Source organism: Lytechinus variegatus, chromosome 8, assembly GCF_018143015.1.
Source record: "Lytechinus variegatus isolate NC3 chromosome 8, Lvar_3.0, whole genome shotgun sequence".
Lineage (NCBI taxonomy): Eukaryota > Metazoa > Echinodermata > Echinoidea > Temnopleuroida > Toxopneustidae > Lytechinus > Lytechinus variegatus.
Window position 1 is genome coordinate 21,869,465 of NC_054747.1, and position 19,033 is coordinate 21,888,497.

Below are 19,033 nucleotides of genomic sequence, written 5' to 3' on the forward strand. Positions count from 1 at the left end.
AAAATGGTAAGCCTATTTATTGTACATTCATGATATCAACAGACAAATCGTTTCACACACGCTCCTGAAAGAAACAAAATTTTAGTCATCATGAATCATTACAGATTTTAATTCATGCATTTTATATCACATGATGAGGGGAAACGGAGCTACTCGTATATGACGTCACAAATCGGAACATTAAAATTATCGTAACGTTCCTTATCTTTGATGGATTTCCCCCAAACCTTCACCAATATTTTTCATTATTGTTTTATTACCTTTTTTTCTGGTATTTTTACAACAGACTTTTCGTCAGAGTTAACTCTCCCATTAATAACTATAAAATAATAGCGTAGTCCTGAATGACCCCCTTGTTTACTTGTAAATGATAATAATAATTATCGCTTGGGTTCGTGTGTATAGTGTATTTAGTGTTTGTACATACAATATTTTGATTTGTTAAATATCTCAAAATAATATAGCTTGACTGGAGCTTGATGCTCCTGTTCTTGGCGACTATAATGATTATTAGTCAATTATGTCTGACTCGTTTTCGCTCTTTCTGAATATGTGCCTATTTTTTATTATTATAGGAAACATAATGCTTCCTTGTTAACATTGTTTATTTTCAATTTTATTGGAAGCCGTTGACTTCATCGACTAAACCACTCATATGGAGGATTGTACATCGTAGAAAGAAAACTACAAGAAAACGTTGAAAACGTACTAAAAACATGAAAAAGGAAAAAGAACAGCGAGAGAAAAATAAGCGTAAAACATAATTATGGAGCAACAGGGTAAATATTGCTTGAACCTTACAAAAATTAGGTCGATGTTCTACGAGGCTATCTATTACGTTTATCTCAATCAAAATTATGTTCTGCTGAGCCTATTCTTATAAATCTTGTTTTCGTTTTAAAATCATGCCCAGGTGGTACATAAATCAAAATTATGTTCTGCTGAGCCTACTCTTAAAAACCTTGTTTTCGTTTTCAAATCATGCCCATGTGCATAAACGCCTTCTCTTGGGTTGAAATGACTTAAATGTTTTCGAGAGTGAAAATATTTCTGTTAAAATTAAAGTTTCAATTAATATTGTATTTCGATAAAGGCAGGGGCGGATCTAGGATTTTTCAAAGAGGTGGGGGCACATTTTTCCGAGGAAAATTTGACAAGCAAAAAAAAGGGGGTTTACCAAAAATTTAGCAGATTTCGTCCCAGAAAAAAATTTAGCAGAAAAAATGGTCTTCACTTTCAAAAAGAGGGGCACACTTCTATATTTCAAAGGCATTTTTACATTACAATTTTTACCTTTGCTTCTCAAAAGGGGGGCACGGGCCGGCTGTGCCCCCCCCCCCCTCCTGGATCCTCCAGTGGATAAACGTATATAACAATTGGCTTCGTGAATCCTAATTGGGCTCGTGACCTCTCCCCTCTTAGGTATATACACATATTTATAAGACGTCATGCATTAGGCTTTTCAACATTATGTCTGTATACTTTTATTTGCAGCCCCGGGATAACTATTTTTGAAAACTCTAATTGCCAAATAGTTATAAAAATGTATTCAATGTGAGTGATTACTTGTAAAGTACATTTGTTGTTTCTTTAAACGTTTTGATTAATGCAACCTGTCTTGTTAGACCCCCACCCCCGTGGCAGATCGAAGGGTATAGGCGAAGCACTTCCGTTGTTATCTGACCCAATAACCTTTCTTACATATCGTGTGTTTTTATTATAAATTTCTTTTGGTGATCATTTATTTTCAAAAATCAATAACATAATATACTATATAGCGCAAAGTACTAAAATAGTAAGCTTATATATAGATGTATTATCAATATTCATGAATAAATGAGTTCTATGCAAATTTTCAAGTGTCTTTACAATTCAGATCCCAGTATTTACTAATAAGATATAGAGTTAGTTCAATTGAATTTAATGAAAACTGTTTTGATGGGCATAAGAAGGTTTGTGTAAATTTCTTAATCGATATTTAGCACTCTGATACATGCTGTTAGGTATTGCGATTTAAACGTGTATGAAATCTGAATTTTCAGAATGTACTGGACTATTTTGTAAATAAATGTAAATGTACACGATATTATTATTGAATAATGAATCATGATATTTCTATGTGCTCACTTTAGTTTTGACTTGCAAATTGGTTGACTCCCCTTCCGTTGTTGACCCATCTCTCCCCGATTTCCCGTTCTTTCTTTCTTTCTTTCTGTCTGTCTGTCTTTCTTTCTTCATTCTTTCTTTCTTTCTTTTCTTTCTTCATTTCTTTCTTTTTATCATTTTCTTTCTTTCCTCATCCCATCCTTCCTTCCGTCCTTCCTCCTCCTTCTTCTTTTTCTTCTTCTTCTTCCTCTCAATCTTCTTCTTTTCCTGTCACTTTTACCAATGTCGTATTTATAATACAACCCTTCCCCTCCTCCTTTCTGTGATTGGAGTTGGGCAGTTGTAGGGGGGGGGGGGTATGCAGGGACTTGTCAGATACTTTTTAGAGAAGTTACCATAGAAAGAGTGCTACTCAGTCATTCAGATTGATGGAAATTCGTCAAATCTGACAATTTGTCAGACATTAGAATGCTGATAAAAATTAATGCTCTCTTATCAGTTTTTAATTAGTTTTCCGGTGATTGTTTTGAGTTTGTACAATCAGTAATCTTGAGAATGTATCGATTTTATGTTAATGAAATTTTGAAGTCCATCAGCTTTCGAATTTTGTACAACTAACATTGAGTATCGAGTCTTCCTTGTATTGCTCGTTTATCAAATGATATAAAAAATTAAAACCCAATGCGTGTAGAAGTGGTGTTTTTTCGCCGTTAATGTTAACCAATATTTAGTAAAAAAAATGGAACATAATTATGTCTGGTGATACGATATTTGCTTCGATGACGATTGCTCCGGCCCTTAATTCATCTATTAAAGGGCTAGATTTGGAAAAGGGCCTTATATTAGTTTAAGGGCTAGGCCTATAGGTTTTTAGAGTAGGTTATTCAATTTGTGGTGGAATAAAGGGAACATGACATGTTTGTTGGGTGAAATTCATGATACCTAATACTGAATAAATCTTTAACCAATATTGCTTTGCAATTAACCCAAGAAACATATATTTTGCCTAATACGGGATAAAAACTTACTCAATAAATTTATAAGCATGTTCCTTTCCACCCAATTTTTTTTTTTTACTCAATCTTGCAAATCTCACACACAGATCGATGCCTGTTATATAGTAGTTTTATCCGAGCATTATTATTTTTGTGGCATTACTCCAAAGGTTCGTCAGTCGGGAATGAAAATAGTATTTTGTTTATCCTTATGCTCAATGTTTAAACCGACAATACAGTAAAACTCTTCCGAAGGTTTGATTGGCCGAAAAATTGAGAAGTATATGGTTTATTTGAAATTTGTAACCATTACTTCTGATTGTTGGGTCTTCAGAATAACGAATATTATCACGTTTTCGTAATAATGAATCGGAATAAAACACTTACAATTTAGCGAACCTTCTGAATAATGATCTTTTCGGAACATTTGGAGTATTCGAATCTTCAGAACAGTCCCCCAACGAAAAGCCCCTCACGTTCCCATGGATGGATAATCTCTCTCGCCCTCTCTCTCCCTCTCTTGCTCCCCTTCTTTCTGTCTCTCTTCTTGTTCTCTCCCTCTATATCTCTTCTCTCTCTCTCTATCCAACTATCTCTCTCTAACACACAGCACACACTCCCACACACACACACACTCCCACACAAGCACACACACACACACCCTCTCCCACACACACAAACACTCACCCACCCATACCCTCACACAAACACACTTCTATACCACCGTCTCCCTTCTCTAATTCTATTTATCTCTCAATCTCCTCTTCCATTTATTTTTAAAAATATTATTTCATCTTCCTATTTCTTGAAACTTGTTTCACAAAATACATTGAATACGGCTTGTGATTGTTTTTTCGCATAAATTTATTAAATAATTCTATTTACAAGATATTATATTCATGCTGTTTTATGACTTGATGAAGTAATCAATATCAACGGAAATAATGTACAAATATAAAAACACTTAATTTATATCAGATGGGGATCCCGTTTCTTATAGACTTGTAATAATAGCAAAATCATTAACAAGTGTATTAGTAGTCAATCAAATGATATGATTGCAGTACTCATTTGGAAATGTGTTATAGTAACAACTTTAGTAAAACAGGCTCCCGGGATTTTTTTCTAGCTGTAATTAGTCTTTAGTTGGCAGTGAACCAGACCTCGTTGCGTCGATTGAAGATTGTGTAAGGGCCGTCATAACCGGCAGTGTAAAAGTAAGAACTATCGTATGTTTTAGAAGCGGCTTCCAAAGCCTGTCCCAATTCTGTACCGGCCTGGATCCAGTCGTTCTGGGAAGCGAAACCACCAAAAGATCTGAGTTTGAAAAAAAAATTAAAATGGAATGATTAGTCAAGTTATCGAGAGAATGGTCCAGGTCATGATACAAAATAATGAAGCCTGATTATAATGTTACATTCTCAGCCATACAAACTATATTACATTTCAATCCTAGTTGATACAGAGGATTGAAATCAAAGCGTTTCCTGTCATAATCATGGCACCCGGCCCCTTAATACAGGGGCAGACTGGGCCAATGATAGGGGCGGATATAATTATGACCCTATAGCGGTTTTATTTCAACCAACGAAATGCCGTGTTTTGCTGCCTTCGACGTTCGTTGATTTCAACTATTCAGGTTGCACGGCGGGGGCACGGGGGCGGGGGTCATGAATGGGTATGCAGGAAAGGGCCACATTCCGAGTTTTTTATGTTAATTGTTTTGGGTATATAGGGCCTAAAGACTGGGTGGATCCGGTGGTGCATATGGGCAGGGTTGGCATATTTCAGGGAAATGTACAGTAAAATTCCCTCTCGGGTGGGATTAATGGGAAAAACTGGTACCAGGTAAATGGCAAAATATGCTTGAGGAAAACCTGGGCAATAACTGAAAATATCCAGAATGTGCATTCTAAAAAAATATTGGGTAAAAATGCGCCATGAGGGTTATTATGTATCTGACCAATATTGGGCATTTCTTTGGGGCATTTTTATTAAGCCAGTGTGATGAAAATTTTGCCCACTTATTATGTAATTGCAGCTTATCTTTAAACCTTATACTGGACAATATGCTTCCTGCATTGGGTAAAATACTGCCCCAAATTGGTATGACACTATTCACAACCGAAATGGATTTATAATAAACCCCATGTCGTTTTAGAGTGTAGATAGTTTGACAGTATATTACAATGAAAATATTAATCTTACTTGACGTATGCACGATGGGCTGGGAGAGTACTGAAGAAGACATCAGAATCGCTTGGAATGGGTGGGTTGGCGCTGTGTGCCGCCGGGATGAAGAATGATACGGTGAAGTTGCTCTCACAAGCGGGGCCCTGGCCCGGGATGACACGGGTAGCAACTGGTGCAGTCATGGCAATCTTTTGCTCTGTAAACATGGTAAATCAGAAAACAAAATTATTGTTTGAATATTTGTCTTTAACACCATGATTTTGTTTTAAAACTACTTTAGACAATAATATTTACAAGGCTTATATGCATGATCCAAAAATAGTATTATTTTGTTTCTTTATGATGTGTGGCGATCTAGTCGATCATATATATTTTTGTTATTTCAACTACTTTTAGAGCTTCTGTTTTAGTGTTTTTGTTGATATATATTAGGTCTATGCCTACATGCATATTTTTTTATCAATATTAGATGATGGAAATCCGTTTGCGGTAGACTTTTAAACCACAGAAGGTTAAATGGTTGATACTTTGTCTTAATTCCTGAAAATGACAGAAACCTAAATTGAGCTATTAAGGTGTAATCCACCAATCAATAAAACTTGGAGAAAAGGGGCTCATTTCAAAAAGACATATGATTACGAGGAAATTGTACATTATAAAAAGAATTCTTAAGTCCGTTACTCTATAACAACAAGCTAATGTCTAAACTTTCGTTTAAACTCTTTTAACATTTCTGAAATATTTCTAAACAGTCTTTTTAAACAACTTAATTACGTTAAAACTTTTGAAATAGCTTTTTAAATCCTCTACTAGTTTAAAACCTTTCCAACAACTTGTTCAAATATTTAGGACAATAGTGTTTAAAGTGATGGACTTAATTCTATATAAAAAAAAGTGATTTTAATTCAGGTGGGAAAAGAGTTCGCTCTATACTTACTCTGGTCATTGTGTCCGTCGATGTAGTTGAAAAGACGATCGAATCCTTGGCTTTTCGCGGATTCGTAATCCATACTCATAATTTCAGTGCTAACCCATTTTGATTCGCTGTACTGGCGTTCCTCGTATCCCTGTATAGGAGATCAAACGTTGAGACATTGCATTGTAGAAATTCACCAATAGATATTTTGTGTGAAGAATGATATAGAACTGGGCGTTGTGGCGTGCGCCTGTAATCCATGGCCAAGCTGTGAGGAAATTACAAATTGATGCAGAGGTTCGAGGCCCTAGTCACGTCTTTCGGATGGTGACTTGCGTTAAAGGTCGGTCCAGACGTAAATAATCATTTCTGATTGATACACGTCTGACAAAACTCAAACACACTCTGTCATTATAACGATTATTATTATTTTTTTAATTGAATAGAATTTATTTTCACATTATGGAAACATTTAAATTCTGTCCATTTTTTCATAAATTTTGCTATTTCAAGGTTTGTCGGACACAAAGTCATTATAAGCAGTTTCAATGATGTGACCATCCAAATGTGGTATCTGACACAAATTGGTGTCCCAATCAAGAGGAACACACTCTTTAGTCATGTTAGTGTTTAACACCCTATAGAGTTAAGCATATTACTATATAGGTGCTGTAAAAATTACATGGGGTGTTGAGTAAATTATGCACCAACAAATAAACACCGGTGCAAAACGACTTGTGTCTTCTTCTATACCTACACCGGTTATACACCACAGTTTTTTTTTGTTGTTGCTCTGTGTCGAATTGATCGAGGGAGATTATAATGGAATGAAAATGAAATATGAAAACTTACCTCAGCTGAATGGACAGTGGTGAACTCCGGACACTCCAGACCCTTACAAAACCCTGGGTTTGATTGAGTGCTTAGAACACGTGCTTGCTGTGCCGGCACCTTAGCCGAGAGAGACAGCTGGGCTGAAGAGACCAACATAAGAACTGCACTTAAAAACTTAGCCATGTCTGTTGATGATGTCGTCGAAGTTGAGGCCGAGGTTGAGATAGGTGCTATAGTCCTGGGTTCTCTCTGATGATGTGATGACGAGCTGGTTCATCGCTCCGTTTTTATAGACTTGTCCGATTTGAGCAGTTATAAAATCACCTGTATGTTTACTTAATTGCTTAATTTATGTAAATACCACGGACACGTCATAATTATTTGTTTTATTTATGTACTAGTATAAGCAGAAGCGTCGATCCTGGGGGGGGGGGCAAAAAGAAATGAAAATATTGGGGGGGCAAACATATCATTTTGCCCCCCAATAATTCCGGATATGCCCCCCAAAAAACAAGATTGTAATGTTCAGCAAGCGAGATTGAGATACACAACTCGTTCTTTATTTAAAATCGTGCTCAAAATGTCCGCTTTTCAGATTGGAATATAAAAATTTTCAGCTCGCGCTTCGCACTCGCATCATTTCTCTAGCAAAAACCCATACTTTTCATGATTAAATAGGTGAATGTAAATGTCCCGTTTTCAGTTCTAAGCCTCACTAAAAGAACTCCTGCTTCGATTTGCAATCATCTTATATATATATATATATATATATATATATATATATCTTGTTCTTTATCAAAAACGTCCGTTAAACTGTCATTGTTTCAGATCTGAATATCAAAATTTTCAGCTCGCGCTTCGCGCTCGCATCTATTCTTCTTTTAGATACCAATCTTAATCATTGGTACCAAAAATGTTTAGAATATCAAGCTTTCAGGTCACAATATAAAGAAATTTCAGCTCACTCTCGGCACTCATAATATATGTGTGTGTGTGTGTGGGTGTTTTGTACGATCGACCGCCTTTGGAACGTTAATGATTTTGCCCCCCAATCTGAAAAATGGATCGACGCCCCTGAGTATAAGATATGATAAGATGCGTGTTATAAAAGATTTGTTTATCCACACTGAGATGTAACAATCAGCATGATCAGTGTTTTGTAAGAGTATTAGGTGAAGTAAGATTTTATTTGGATTTAGGATTTGTCTTTTAAGTCACGCTCATAAACATGCTTCTTTTTTAAATAGTTCATTGTAATCGATTTCTAAATTAAATCGATCGAGGGAATATTATTATGCTACGAGCTCGAAGGGAGTATATATTTTGTTTGCTTATTGTTCTTTATGCAACCATTAAATGAAAATTTTGACCATTATCCGCATGTTATGCAAGCCTAGTGGCAGTGGTGTTACAATTCGGGGGCACACAGCGGCTTGATAAGGCGAATAAGGGGCTTTTCTTCATAATCGTGAGTGAGCGAAGTAAGCAAGCATTTTTTCAAATTGAAAATGTAACTTTGTTACAGAAAATCAAACGTACTCTGACTGGTTCCTCTCGTTTTCTTTTTCCACCTCTCGACCAAGGTTTTTTTTTTTTTGGGGGGGGAGGCTGGGCCACTATTCGATTTAATTCAATTCAATACAAAAAACAAGAACAAAATATGGTCATTGGCTAAGCCAGTGGAATTTCATGAGTTTGCAAGAATATCCAAAACGAAAAATGTGTATGTGTGTGTGTGTGAGGGTGGGTGGTTGTGTGTGTGTGTGGGGGGGGTTAATAGAAAACGGTGAAGATGTAGCTTAAAAAATACATTTTGGGGGGTTAATATTTAATCAAACGATCACTCATTTATGCTCATCCCTGTTATTTCTTTTCCCTTTTCTCTTTATTTATCTTTCGATTTAAAACATTATTTCAAGGCAATCGCGTCTATCAATTTTTCTCCCATAAGCTTTGTTAAAGGTTGAAAAAAAAAAAGTATTATTTTACCATTCCAATTTTACCAAGAAATCGGCAAATAGCCATATAATCAGGAAAGGTGATTCGGGGGCGGTGACTCCCGTCCCATTCGATTTTGTTATGGAGGGACGTGGGGGTGGAGTTACCCCTCCTATTCAAAAGCATGCTATCTTTATCATAATCTCCTTCCACAGTAAAGCCACTGTTTAAGCTTAACAACGCTGCTTACTTCATGAACCTTGTTTAACAATCTCAATAGCCATATTTTTTTATGTACGCTTAAGTTATTTAGAATTAAATAAAAAAAAAGCTTTGAAGATTGTAAACACTTGTTAGTAGTAGCAGCTGTACTTTAGAAGTCTATCATGAGAATGCGTTGCACAAGATGCTTCTTCGAAACATTCTTCGAAAACAAAGGATCTTATAAGAGGGTTTTTTGCCTGCCCCGTATCAGGAACCTTAAAAGGTTCTGAATCACCTCCGACCAGTAACTTTGGAACCTCTTTAGGTTCTTTATCAAGCAATTTTACTTTCTTGCAGTGGCGTAACTACGGGGGGGGGCATTGGGGGCACGTGCCCCCCCCCCCCAATCGGCTGGCCAAAAAAGAAAAACGGGGAAAGGAGAAAAGAGGGAGAACGGAAGAGAGACGTAGTGGCGAAAGAAGAAATTATTGCCATTTAAGTATTATATCATATTATGTTATGTTATATTACATAAGGAGCATTTTTTCTTAACGTTATGAAACATTATTTGCTCAGGGCCTATGTCTTCATTGTTCCTGGTGCTCGCATAGACTGTTTAACGGGATATATGATCCTGTTGTACTAAAACCTCCCGTTTTCAAATCAATATACACCAAATATATTTCCTCGCAATTCGAGTTATTATTGTTTTATGTAGTGACATTTGCTTTTTTCATGACTACATAAAGTGATTGCCCTATTTTAAGGTCTTAATATAAAACATTTCCTGTCCGTGCTAACGTTCGTATTAGTTGATTGGTGAGATGTCTGCTCTTCATGAATTCCTAAAATCTGTCCTTAAAATTTAAATTTTTCTGATCTGAACATCAAAAATTTTCAGCTCGCGCTTCGCGCTTGCATCATTTGGTTAGTGAAATACGTAAGATTTTAGTGAATTTCTACAAACAAGCCTTAGAATGCCCCTCTTCAGGTGTGAATTTCAAAAAATTTCAGCTCGCGCTTCGTGCTCGCAATATTTGATTAGTGAGATGCGTATGATAATCATGATTACAATGACTACAAAAACTGCTTCATGTGTTTAGATTTCTAACAAAAACTGCTTCATGTGTTTAGATGTAATTCTAAGAAAATCAGCAAAGGATGGCACTAGCATTAGATGACTATGCTGAGATATTCATACTCTAAATGGATTCCTAAAATATGGTCCTTAAAATGTCCCTGTTTAGGTCAATATATACAAAAATTTCAGCTCGCGCTTCGCGCTCGCATTGTTTGTTTAGCGAGACAGATCATGATTACAAAAAATGTGTTTATAATGTCCTTTTTTTAGGTCTGAATACCAAAAATTTCAGCTTGGGCTTCGCGCTCGCATTATCTAATCAGTGAGATACATATCTGTTTAATGGCACTGCATGTTCTTAAAATTCTCTATTAGGTCAGTATACCTGGCACCTGAGCGCGCTTCGCGCACACCCTAAATGACTCGAAATTTTTGCTGTTTGGCCCCCCCCCCCAATGCCGTTACCCACGATACGCCACTGCTTTCTTGAGTGCCCATATAACATAGACCCATTTTGGTAACCCATAATATTTCTCGAGGGTTCCAAATGGGGATGGGGCCTTCGGGGCAATTGAGATCCAATTCACACCTTTTTTTATTCTAAGAGTGACACGTGCAGGAAAATGTGACAATATTTACACTTGCCGCATATGCCGAGATGTTAGGCTTATCTTTGCACGATGTGGACGTAGGCCTATTTAACGAGTCCTGTAGTTTTTTTAACTATATAAAGTAGGATAATTAGATTAAGTTTTCTAATCAGAAAGTTGAAGAGATATTAAATCAAATGAGATATTCTAAAAATCATGCTGCCAAATTATGGATTTCTAATAATTATTTAATTCAATGTATATATTTTTAATTTCTTTTCTCTTACAATACTTTTTAATTTTCTCTTTTATTCTGCCCTAGCATTCCCATTTTTTATTAATTTTTATTTATTATTTATTTATTTATTTTTTTTTTTTGGGGGGGGGCAAAAAGTACGGGTGGTTGCGGCCAGACGGCCTCCTGGATCTGCCTATATATTTTCCATGTCTTATCCAAATCTATTAATTTTGGTACATTAGAGGATGCAAAGAATTTTCGGTTCCCATAAATTCAGATTAATATGCGAAAATAAACAATTTGTAGATTTCTCACACGCTCTGTAAATTGTTGCTTTCTTTTCTGCTTCATTTTATTCACTTATTTCCCTTTTCCTCATTTCTTTTTTACATTTTATTTTCGCATCTTCCCTTTGTCTCCCTCTCCAAATTATTTTCCTTTCGATCTTTTTCTTCACTTTCTTTCTTTCTTTCTTTCTTTCTTATTTTCATTTTCTTTCTTCATTCATTCCATCCTTTCTTCCGTCCTTCCTCCTCCTTCTTCTTCTTTTTCTTAATTCTTCTTCTTCTTCCTCTCATTCTTCTTTTCCTGTCATTTTTACCAATGTCGTATTTATAAAATCACCCCTCCCCGTCTTCTCTCTGTGATTGGAGTTCGGCAGTTGTAGGGGGGGGGGTATATATGCAGGGGCTTGTCAGATACTTTTTCAGACAAAGTAATTTTTGTCTGACAGTTACCATAGAAAGAGTGCTACTCAGTCATTGAGATTGATGGAAATTCGTCAAATCTGACAATTTGTCAGAATGCCAATAACGCCAATAATAATAAATGCTCGCTTGTTATCAGTTTTTAATTAGTTTTTCGATAATCTTGAGAATGTATTGATTTTATGTTAATGAAATGTTGAAATCCATCAGCTTTCAAATTTTGTACAACTAACATTGAGTATCGAGTCTTCCTTGTATTGCTTGTTTATTAAATGCACTGCAAAAACTCCGGTGTTGATTTAACACCAGCCCGGAATGTCCACACCAGAGAAGTGTTAAACAACACCGGTTTTGGTATTAGTCTAACACCAGATAGGTGTTTATACAACACCAATTAGTATTAAAACAGCATCGGTTTGATTCCAAACTGGTGTTCTTTCAATACTTCTCTGGTGTAGACATATAGATTCCGGGCTGGTGTTAAATCAACACCGGAGTTTTTGCAGTGTGATATGAAAAATTAAAACCCAATGCATGTAAAAGTGGTGTTTTTTATGCCGTTAATGTTAAACCAATATCTAGTTTTAAAAAAGGGAACTTGTTTGTTTGGTGATACAACTTTTGCTTCGGCGACAATTGCTCCGCCCCTTATTTCATATATTAAAGGGTTAGAGTTGTAAAATGGTCTTATATTAGGTTAAGGGTAGTCTACAAATGTAGACCCACACCTGCAGTGTGTGTACCACAGCTGATTCAACGAGTCTGCATAGCAGACTAGATCTACTATCGCTTCGCTCGCCTTTCAGATCCCACCATACGAGCCCTTCAGAGTCTGCATAGCATGCAGACTAGGTTAAGGGTTAGGTTTTCGATAGAGAAATTGTTTGTTCAATTTGCGTGGAATAAAGGGAACATGACATGTTTGTTGGATAAATTTGATGACACCAAATACTGTATAAATCTTTAACCAACTTTGCTTAACAATTAACCCAACAAACATGAATTTTGCAAAATATGGTACAAAAACTTGTATTATACCCAACCAATTTATTAGCACGTTCCTTTTCACCCAATATGGGGGGGGGTACTCAATCTTGCAAATCGCGCACAAAGATGCCTGTTTGCAATTTCATTCTAACTTACACTCTTAAAATGTTGGGCAACATACTGTCCACACAACAATAAATTTGGTTTAAAAACTTTATCCAACTCTGGGTAGTTTTCACCCAGGATGTGTATAATTTTCACCCAAAGCACACATTATTGGTTTAAAATACCCAGAATTTGATAAAGTTTTAACCAATTGTTGTGTGAACAATATGTTGCCCAACATTTTTAAGAGTGTAATTATTTTTGCGGCATTGCTCCAAATTAAAGGTTCGTCAATCCGAAATAATTTCGTTTAGCCTTTGTGTCCAATCGTTAAACCAACAATACATCAATACTCGCTATTTTGTAAGTTTGATTGGATGAAAATTAAATAAGTAAGGATTGTATACCGTTACGTTATTAATGATCATCACGTTTTCGGAATAACGAATCATATTACATATAACCCTTTCAGTTCAGCGAACCTTCTGAATGACCTTTTCGGAACATATTTTGGAGCATTCGAATCCTAGGAACAATCTACCAACGAAAACTCCCCACCAGCTCTCCCATGGATGAATAATCTCTCTCGCCCCCTCTCTCTCCCTTTCTCTCTCTATTTTGATCTCCCTCTTTCTGTCTCTCCTCTTGTTCTCTCCCTATATATCCCTGCTCTCTCCCTCTCTTTCTCCAAATATATATCGCTAGCACACACACCCTCACCCACCGATACCCTCACACAAACACACTTTTACCACATGCACTCTCCCTTCTCTAATTCTATCTCCCAATCTCCTCTTCCATTTTCTTTTTTTAAGTCATATTATTTCATCTCCCTATTTCTTAAAACTTGTTTCACAAAATACATCGAGTACGGCCTATAATTGTTTTTCACATAAATTTATTAAATAATTCTATGTACAAGATATTATATTCATGCTTTTTTGAAGTAATCAATGTCAAGGGAAATAATTTACAAAGATAAAAATGCTTAGTTTATATTGGATCAGGATCCCGATTCTTATAGACTTGTTATAAGAGCAAATTTGTCATTAGCAAGTTTACGAGCAGCCAATTAAATTGGCATGATTACAGTATAGCTTCAACTTAAAATGTAATTGCAGGAAAATGTAATTGCAAATGCGTTATTATAACAAGTTTGGCGAAACAGGCTCCCGGGATTTTTTTCCAGCTGTAATTAGTCTTTAGTTGGCGGTGAACCAGACCTCGTTGTGTCGGTTGAAGATTGTGAAAGGGCTGTCATAACCGGCAGTGTAAAAGTAAGAACTATCGTATGTTTTAGAAGCGGCTTCCAAAGCCTGGCCCAATTCTGTACCGGCCTGGATCCAGTCGTTCTGGGAAGCGAAACCACCAAAAGATCTGAGTTTGAAAAAAAAAGAATTTAAAGGGAATGATTAGTCAAGTTATCGAGATGACAACGGTTCAGCTAGGTCATGGCACAAAAGAAGCCTGCTTATCAGGGGCCGCGGAACCGGGGGGCTGGGGGGCCCCCCATTTTTTTCCAAAACCGTGTACAAAAACGCAAAAATGACAATACGATTGTGATTTTCAGCATGGTCAGCCCCCCACTTTTGGTTCAGCCCCCCCCCCCCCCCATTTGAAAACCGTTCCGCGGTCCCTGCTTATTATGTTATATTCTCAGCCATACAAACTATACCAATACATTCCAATCCTAGTTGATACAGAGGATTGAAATCAAAGTGTTTCCTGTCATAATCATGGCACCCGGCCCTTTAATACAGGGGCAGCCTGGGCCAATGATAGGGTTGGATGTATGGCCCTAGATGGCGTATTTATTTCAAGTATTAAGGTTGCAAGAGGTCATTATTGGGTATGCGGGAAAGGGTCCCATATATATACATATTTTTTTGTAGATATGAATTGTTTTGGGTAGGGCCTAAAGATGGGGGTGGATCCGGAGGTAGATATGGGCAGAGTTGGCAATTTCCAGGAAAAGGTATAGTATTCCTCCCAGGTGGGATTACTGGGGGAAAAAACTAGTACATTCTATACCAGGTAAATGCAAGAATATGCTTTAGGAAAACCTGGGCAATAACTGAAAATATCCAAAATGTGCAATCTAAAAAATATTGGGTAAAAATGCCCATGAGGGTAATTATGTGTCCGACCAATATTGGTCATTTCTTTGGGGCATTTTTATTAAGCCAGTGTGATGAAAATTTTGCCCATCCTAAAGTAATTGATGCTTATTTTTAAACCTTTCTGGACAATATGCTTCCCGCATTGGGTAAAATACTGCCCCGAATTGGTTGGACACTATTCACAACCGAAATGGATTAATAAATCAAATTTTAGAGTGTATATAGTTTGACAGCTATATATAACAATGAAAATATTAATCTTACTTGACGTATGCACGGTGGGCTGGGAGAGTACTAAAGAAGACATCGGAATCGCTTGGAATGGGTGGGTTGGCGCTGTGTGCCGCCGGGATGAAGAATGATACGGTGAAGTTGCTCTCACAAGCGGGGCCCTGGCCCGGAATGACACGGGTAGCAACTGGTGCAGTCATGGCAATCTTTTGCTCTGTAAATAAGAAAACAAAATTATGATTATTTGAATATTTGTCTTTAGCACCATGAGTTTTTTAAAACCTACTTTTGACGATATTTACAAGGCTTGTGCATGATCCAAAAATATTATTGTTTTGTTTCTTTATGATGTGTGGCGATCTAGTCGATCATATATATTTGTTATTTCAACTAGAGCTTCTGTTTTAGTGTTTTTGTTGATATATATTAGGCCTATGCCTACGTGCATAATTTTTATCAATTAGGAGATTGAAGTCTGTTTTTGGTAGAATTATAAACCACAAAAGGTTAAATTTTGAAACTTTGTCATTATTCCTTAAAAATGAGGGAAACCAAAATCGAGTCTTAAAGGGTGTAATCTTTCCATCAAACCTTGGCGAAAATGGGTCTATTAAAAAAAAGACTTATGATCTAAATTTAACATTATGGTTATACCATGGTAGTTGCCGCCTATTACGACAATCAATAATCAAATAAGCGTATTCTAGCCCGTCACTCTAGGAACATTAAGCTAATGTCCCTCGCTGAAATCAAACAATAATCGCTTAGGATATTTATAAAAACATGTTTAAACATTTTTTAACAACTTGCTTTAAACCTTTTAAAATAGCTTTTAAGATCAACTACACTCTAAAAACAGTGAGTAAAATTTTACCCAATATTGGTTGGGAAGGGAAAATGCATGATCCTGTGTATAATTTTATCCCGTATTTGGCTATTTCAACGCAACATTATGTAAAATTTACAAAATGTTGGGTATCTTTTTACCCAACCAACACACATGTTCCCATTTTACCCTTTATTAGGTCAATCCTTTTTTAGAGTGTACTAGTTTAAAACCTTTCGAACAACTTGTTCAAATATTTTCGATAATAGCTGTTTAAGTGACGGGCCTTTTTTCAAAAGGGCACACGAGTGCAATTCATCTGCGCGCAATGCATGCCGGACAGGCGTAAGTAAAGATCACATGACTTTGTTGATTAAAATAATTCATAAAAAATAGATCATAGAGATAATGTTATGTTCATACTCTTTCATAATTAAGGCGTTTGGAGAGGCTAGACTGCATTTTTCTATTTCATTTTAATTATTATTACCCACAATGCAGTTCTGGTTTTTGTGGCAATGAACCATAGAGATGTATACTAATATATCTCTATGCAATGAACTGGCCGAAATTATGGTTAGTCTTATTTCAGGCCATTTAACTTTTGATTGAGCTGGGAAAGTACCTGATTAACATATCAAGTCTTAATGTACTGTTAATTGTGACTAATGTCAGTGAATTAAATCAAATTCTATCGAGGGATTGATTTTTAAAGATTTTTTGATGAGCTATGATATAACACGTGAGTGAATGGGGGTCTGTAATACTCATGTGTTCCCAAAAGTGATTTTAATTCAGGTGGGAAAAAAGAGGGCGCTCTATACTTACTCTGGTCATTGTGTCCGTCGATGTAGTTGAAAAGACGTTCGAATCCTTGGCTTGTCGCGGATTCGTAATCCATGCTCATAATTTCAGTGCTAACCCATTTTGATTCGCTGTACTGGCGTTCATCGTACCCCTGCATAGGAGATCAAGCATTGCATTAATATACATTTTCCTTTATGATATCATAGAAATACATTAATAAATATTTTGTGAGAAGAATTATTATCACGATCATTAATTTATTTTTATTGAAATTGAACTGTAATTGTAATTTATTTTAATTTGCTAAAACAGAAAAAAAAGAATTATTATAGAACTGGGCGTTGTGGCGTGCGCCTGTAATCCATGGCCAAGCTGTGAGGAAATTACAAATTGATGCAGAGGTTCGAGGCCCTAGTCACGTCTTTCGGATGGTGACTTAATTGCGTTAAAGGTCGGTCCAGACGTAATCATTTCTGATTGATACACGTCTGACAAAACTCAAACACACTCTGTCATTATAACGATTATTATTATTTTTTTAATTGAATAGAATTTATTTTCACATTATGGAAACATTTAAATTCTGTCCATTTTTTCATAAATTTTGCTATTTCAAGGTTTGTCGGACACAAAGTCGTTACAAGCAGTTTCAATGATATTTTGACCATCCCAATGGGGTACAGAGGCCGCGGAAGCGGGGGCTGTTGGGGGAGGGGCTTCAGCCCCCCACTTTTTCCAAAACCGTGTACAAAAACGTAAAAATGGTATGATTGTGATTTTATGTATGCCCCCCCCCCACTTTTGGCTCAGCCACCACTTTAAAAACCTTTCTGCAGCCCCTGGGGTATCTGATAACACTGTTTTGGTGTCCCAATAAGAGTAACACACTCTTTAGTGTTGAAATTACACCCTACATTTAAGCATAATACAAAGACTGTTAAGATAACAGCTATACGTTTTATATAGGTGTTGTAATAATGCCATGTGGTGTTGAATAAATTGCACCAACAAATAAACACCGGGGCCAAACGATTTGTGTCTTCTACGTACACCGGTTATACACCACAGTTTTTTGCTCTGTGTCGAACTGATCGAGGGAGATTATAATACGGAATTAAAATGAATAATAATAAAAAAAAATCTGGTATTTCATTTCATGACTGTTCGCAGCAAGAGCTGAATTGTACAGATTCAACTTTTACATATAAAAATAATATACAAAACATTACTATACAGAAATATCAAAATAGTATTATACAAATACACAAAGCATGAAGAAATATAAAATAATCAATACATTGCATGGGGTAATAATATGAATCAACAGAATATTTTCAACTAATATAAAGACTGTAAGTAATTGGAGAAGTTATTTCAATATTTGCTTAGAAGATACTATACGAAAGGCGAAAGGGAAGGATTTGTGATGTAAATGAACTGGATTGGATGAATTTGACTGTTTAGGATATCGAGATTTGAATAAGTGACGTATTCAGAGTATAAGGAAATTGAGAAGTGGAGATTATATATGGGTAAATAATCAGAATTAAGTTTTATAGAGGGTTTAGATTTCATTCTACTGAAAATTACCGGGATAGTCACTAATTATTAAAAATGAAATATGAAAACTTACCTCAGCTGAGTGGACAGTGGTGAACTCCGGACACTCCAGACCCTTACAAAACCCTGGTTTTGATTGGGTGCTTAGAACACGTGCTTGCTGTGCCACCTTAGCCGAGAGAGACAGCTGGGCCGAAGAGACCAACATAAGAACTGCACTTAAAAACTTAGTCATGTCTGTTGATGATGTCGTCGTTGAGGCCGAGGTTGAGATTAGTGAGTAGCTTAATTCGATAGCTAGTCCTTGGTTCTCTCTGATGATGTGATGACGAACTGGTTCATCGCTCCGTTTTTTATAGACTTGTCCGATTTGAGCAGTTATAAAATCACCTGTTATGTTTACTTATTGCTTACTTTATGTAAATACCACGGGCACGTCATAATTATTTGTTTTATTTTATATATAAGATATGATAAGATGCGTGTTATAAAAGATTTGTTTATCCACACTGAAATGTAACAATCAGCATGATCAGTGTTTTGTAAGAGTATTAGGTGAAGTAAGATTTTATTTGGATTTAGGATTTGTCTTTTA

The 19,033-nt window shown here is 36.2% G+C and overlaps 2 protein-coding genes across 2 annotated transcripts; both read right to left on the reverse strand.

Moving 5' to 3' along the window:
- Positions 1–3,948: 3,948 nt before the first annotated feature.
- Positions 3,949–7,326, reverse strand: LOC121420155 (heme-binding protein 2-like). Its single transcript, XM_041614696.1, has 4 exons — positions 7,063–7,326; positions 6,232–6,361; positions 5,310–5,490; positions 3,949–4,418 (listed from the first exon to the last, which is right to left on the reverse strand). The coding sequence occupies exons 1-4, from the start codon at positions 7,225–7,227 to the stop codon at positions 4,244–4,246; spliced, it is 651 nt and encodes a 216-aa protein (XP_041470630.1). The 5' UTR covers positions 7,228–7,326; the 3' UTR covers positions 3,949–4,243.
- A 6,763-nt stretch (positions 7,327–14,089) lies between these two features.
- Positions 14,090–18,788, reverse strand: LOC121420157 (heme-binding protein 2-like). The gene is made up of 4 exons (XM_041614697.1): positions 18,512–18,788; positions 16,900–17,029; positions 15,279–15,459; positions 14,090–14,271 (listed from the first exon to the last, which is right to left on the reverse strand). The coding sequence occupies exons 1-4, from the start codon at positions 18,671–18,673 to the stop codon at positions 14,097–14,099; spliced, it is 648 nt and encodes a 215-aa protein (XP_041470631.1). The 5' UTR covers positions 18,674–18,788; the 3' UTR covers positions 14,090–14,096.
- Positions 18,789–19,033: the final 245 nt, after the last annotated feature.

Coding starts and splice junctions, on each gene's coding strand:
- LOC121420157 (XM_041614697.1), bottom strand. CDS start 18,673: ATGACTAAGTTTTTAAGTGCAGTTCTTATGTTGGTCTCTTCGGCCCAG. Junction 15,460..16,899: donor CGACGGACACAATGACCAGA/GTAAGTATAGAG, acceptor TCTTATTTACAG/AGCAAAAGATTGCCATGACT. Junction 14,272..15,278: donor GCCCACCGTGCATACGTCAA/GTAAGATTAATA, acceptor TTTCAAACTCAG/ATCTTTTGGTGGTTTCGCTT.
- LOC121420155 (XM_041614696.1), bottom strand. CDS start 7,227: ATGGCTAAGTTTTTAAGTGCAGTTCTTATGTTGGTCTCTTCAGCCCAG. Junction 5,491..6,231: donor CGACGGACACAATGACCAGA/GTAAGTATAGAG, acceptor CCATGTTTACAG/AGCAAAAGATTGCCATGACT. Junction 4,419..5,309: donor GCCCATCGTGCATACGTCAA/GTAAGATTAATA, acceptor TTTCAAACTCAG/ATCTTTTGGTGGTTTCGCTT.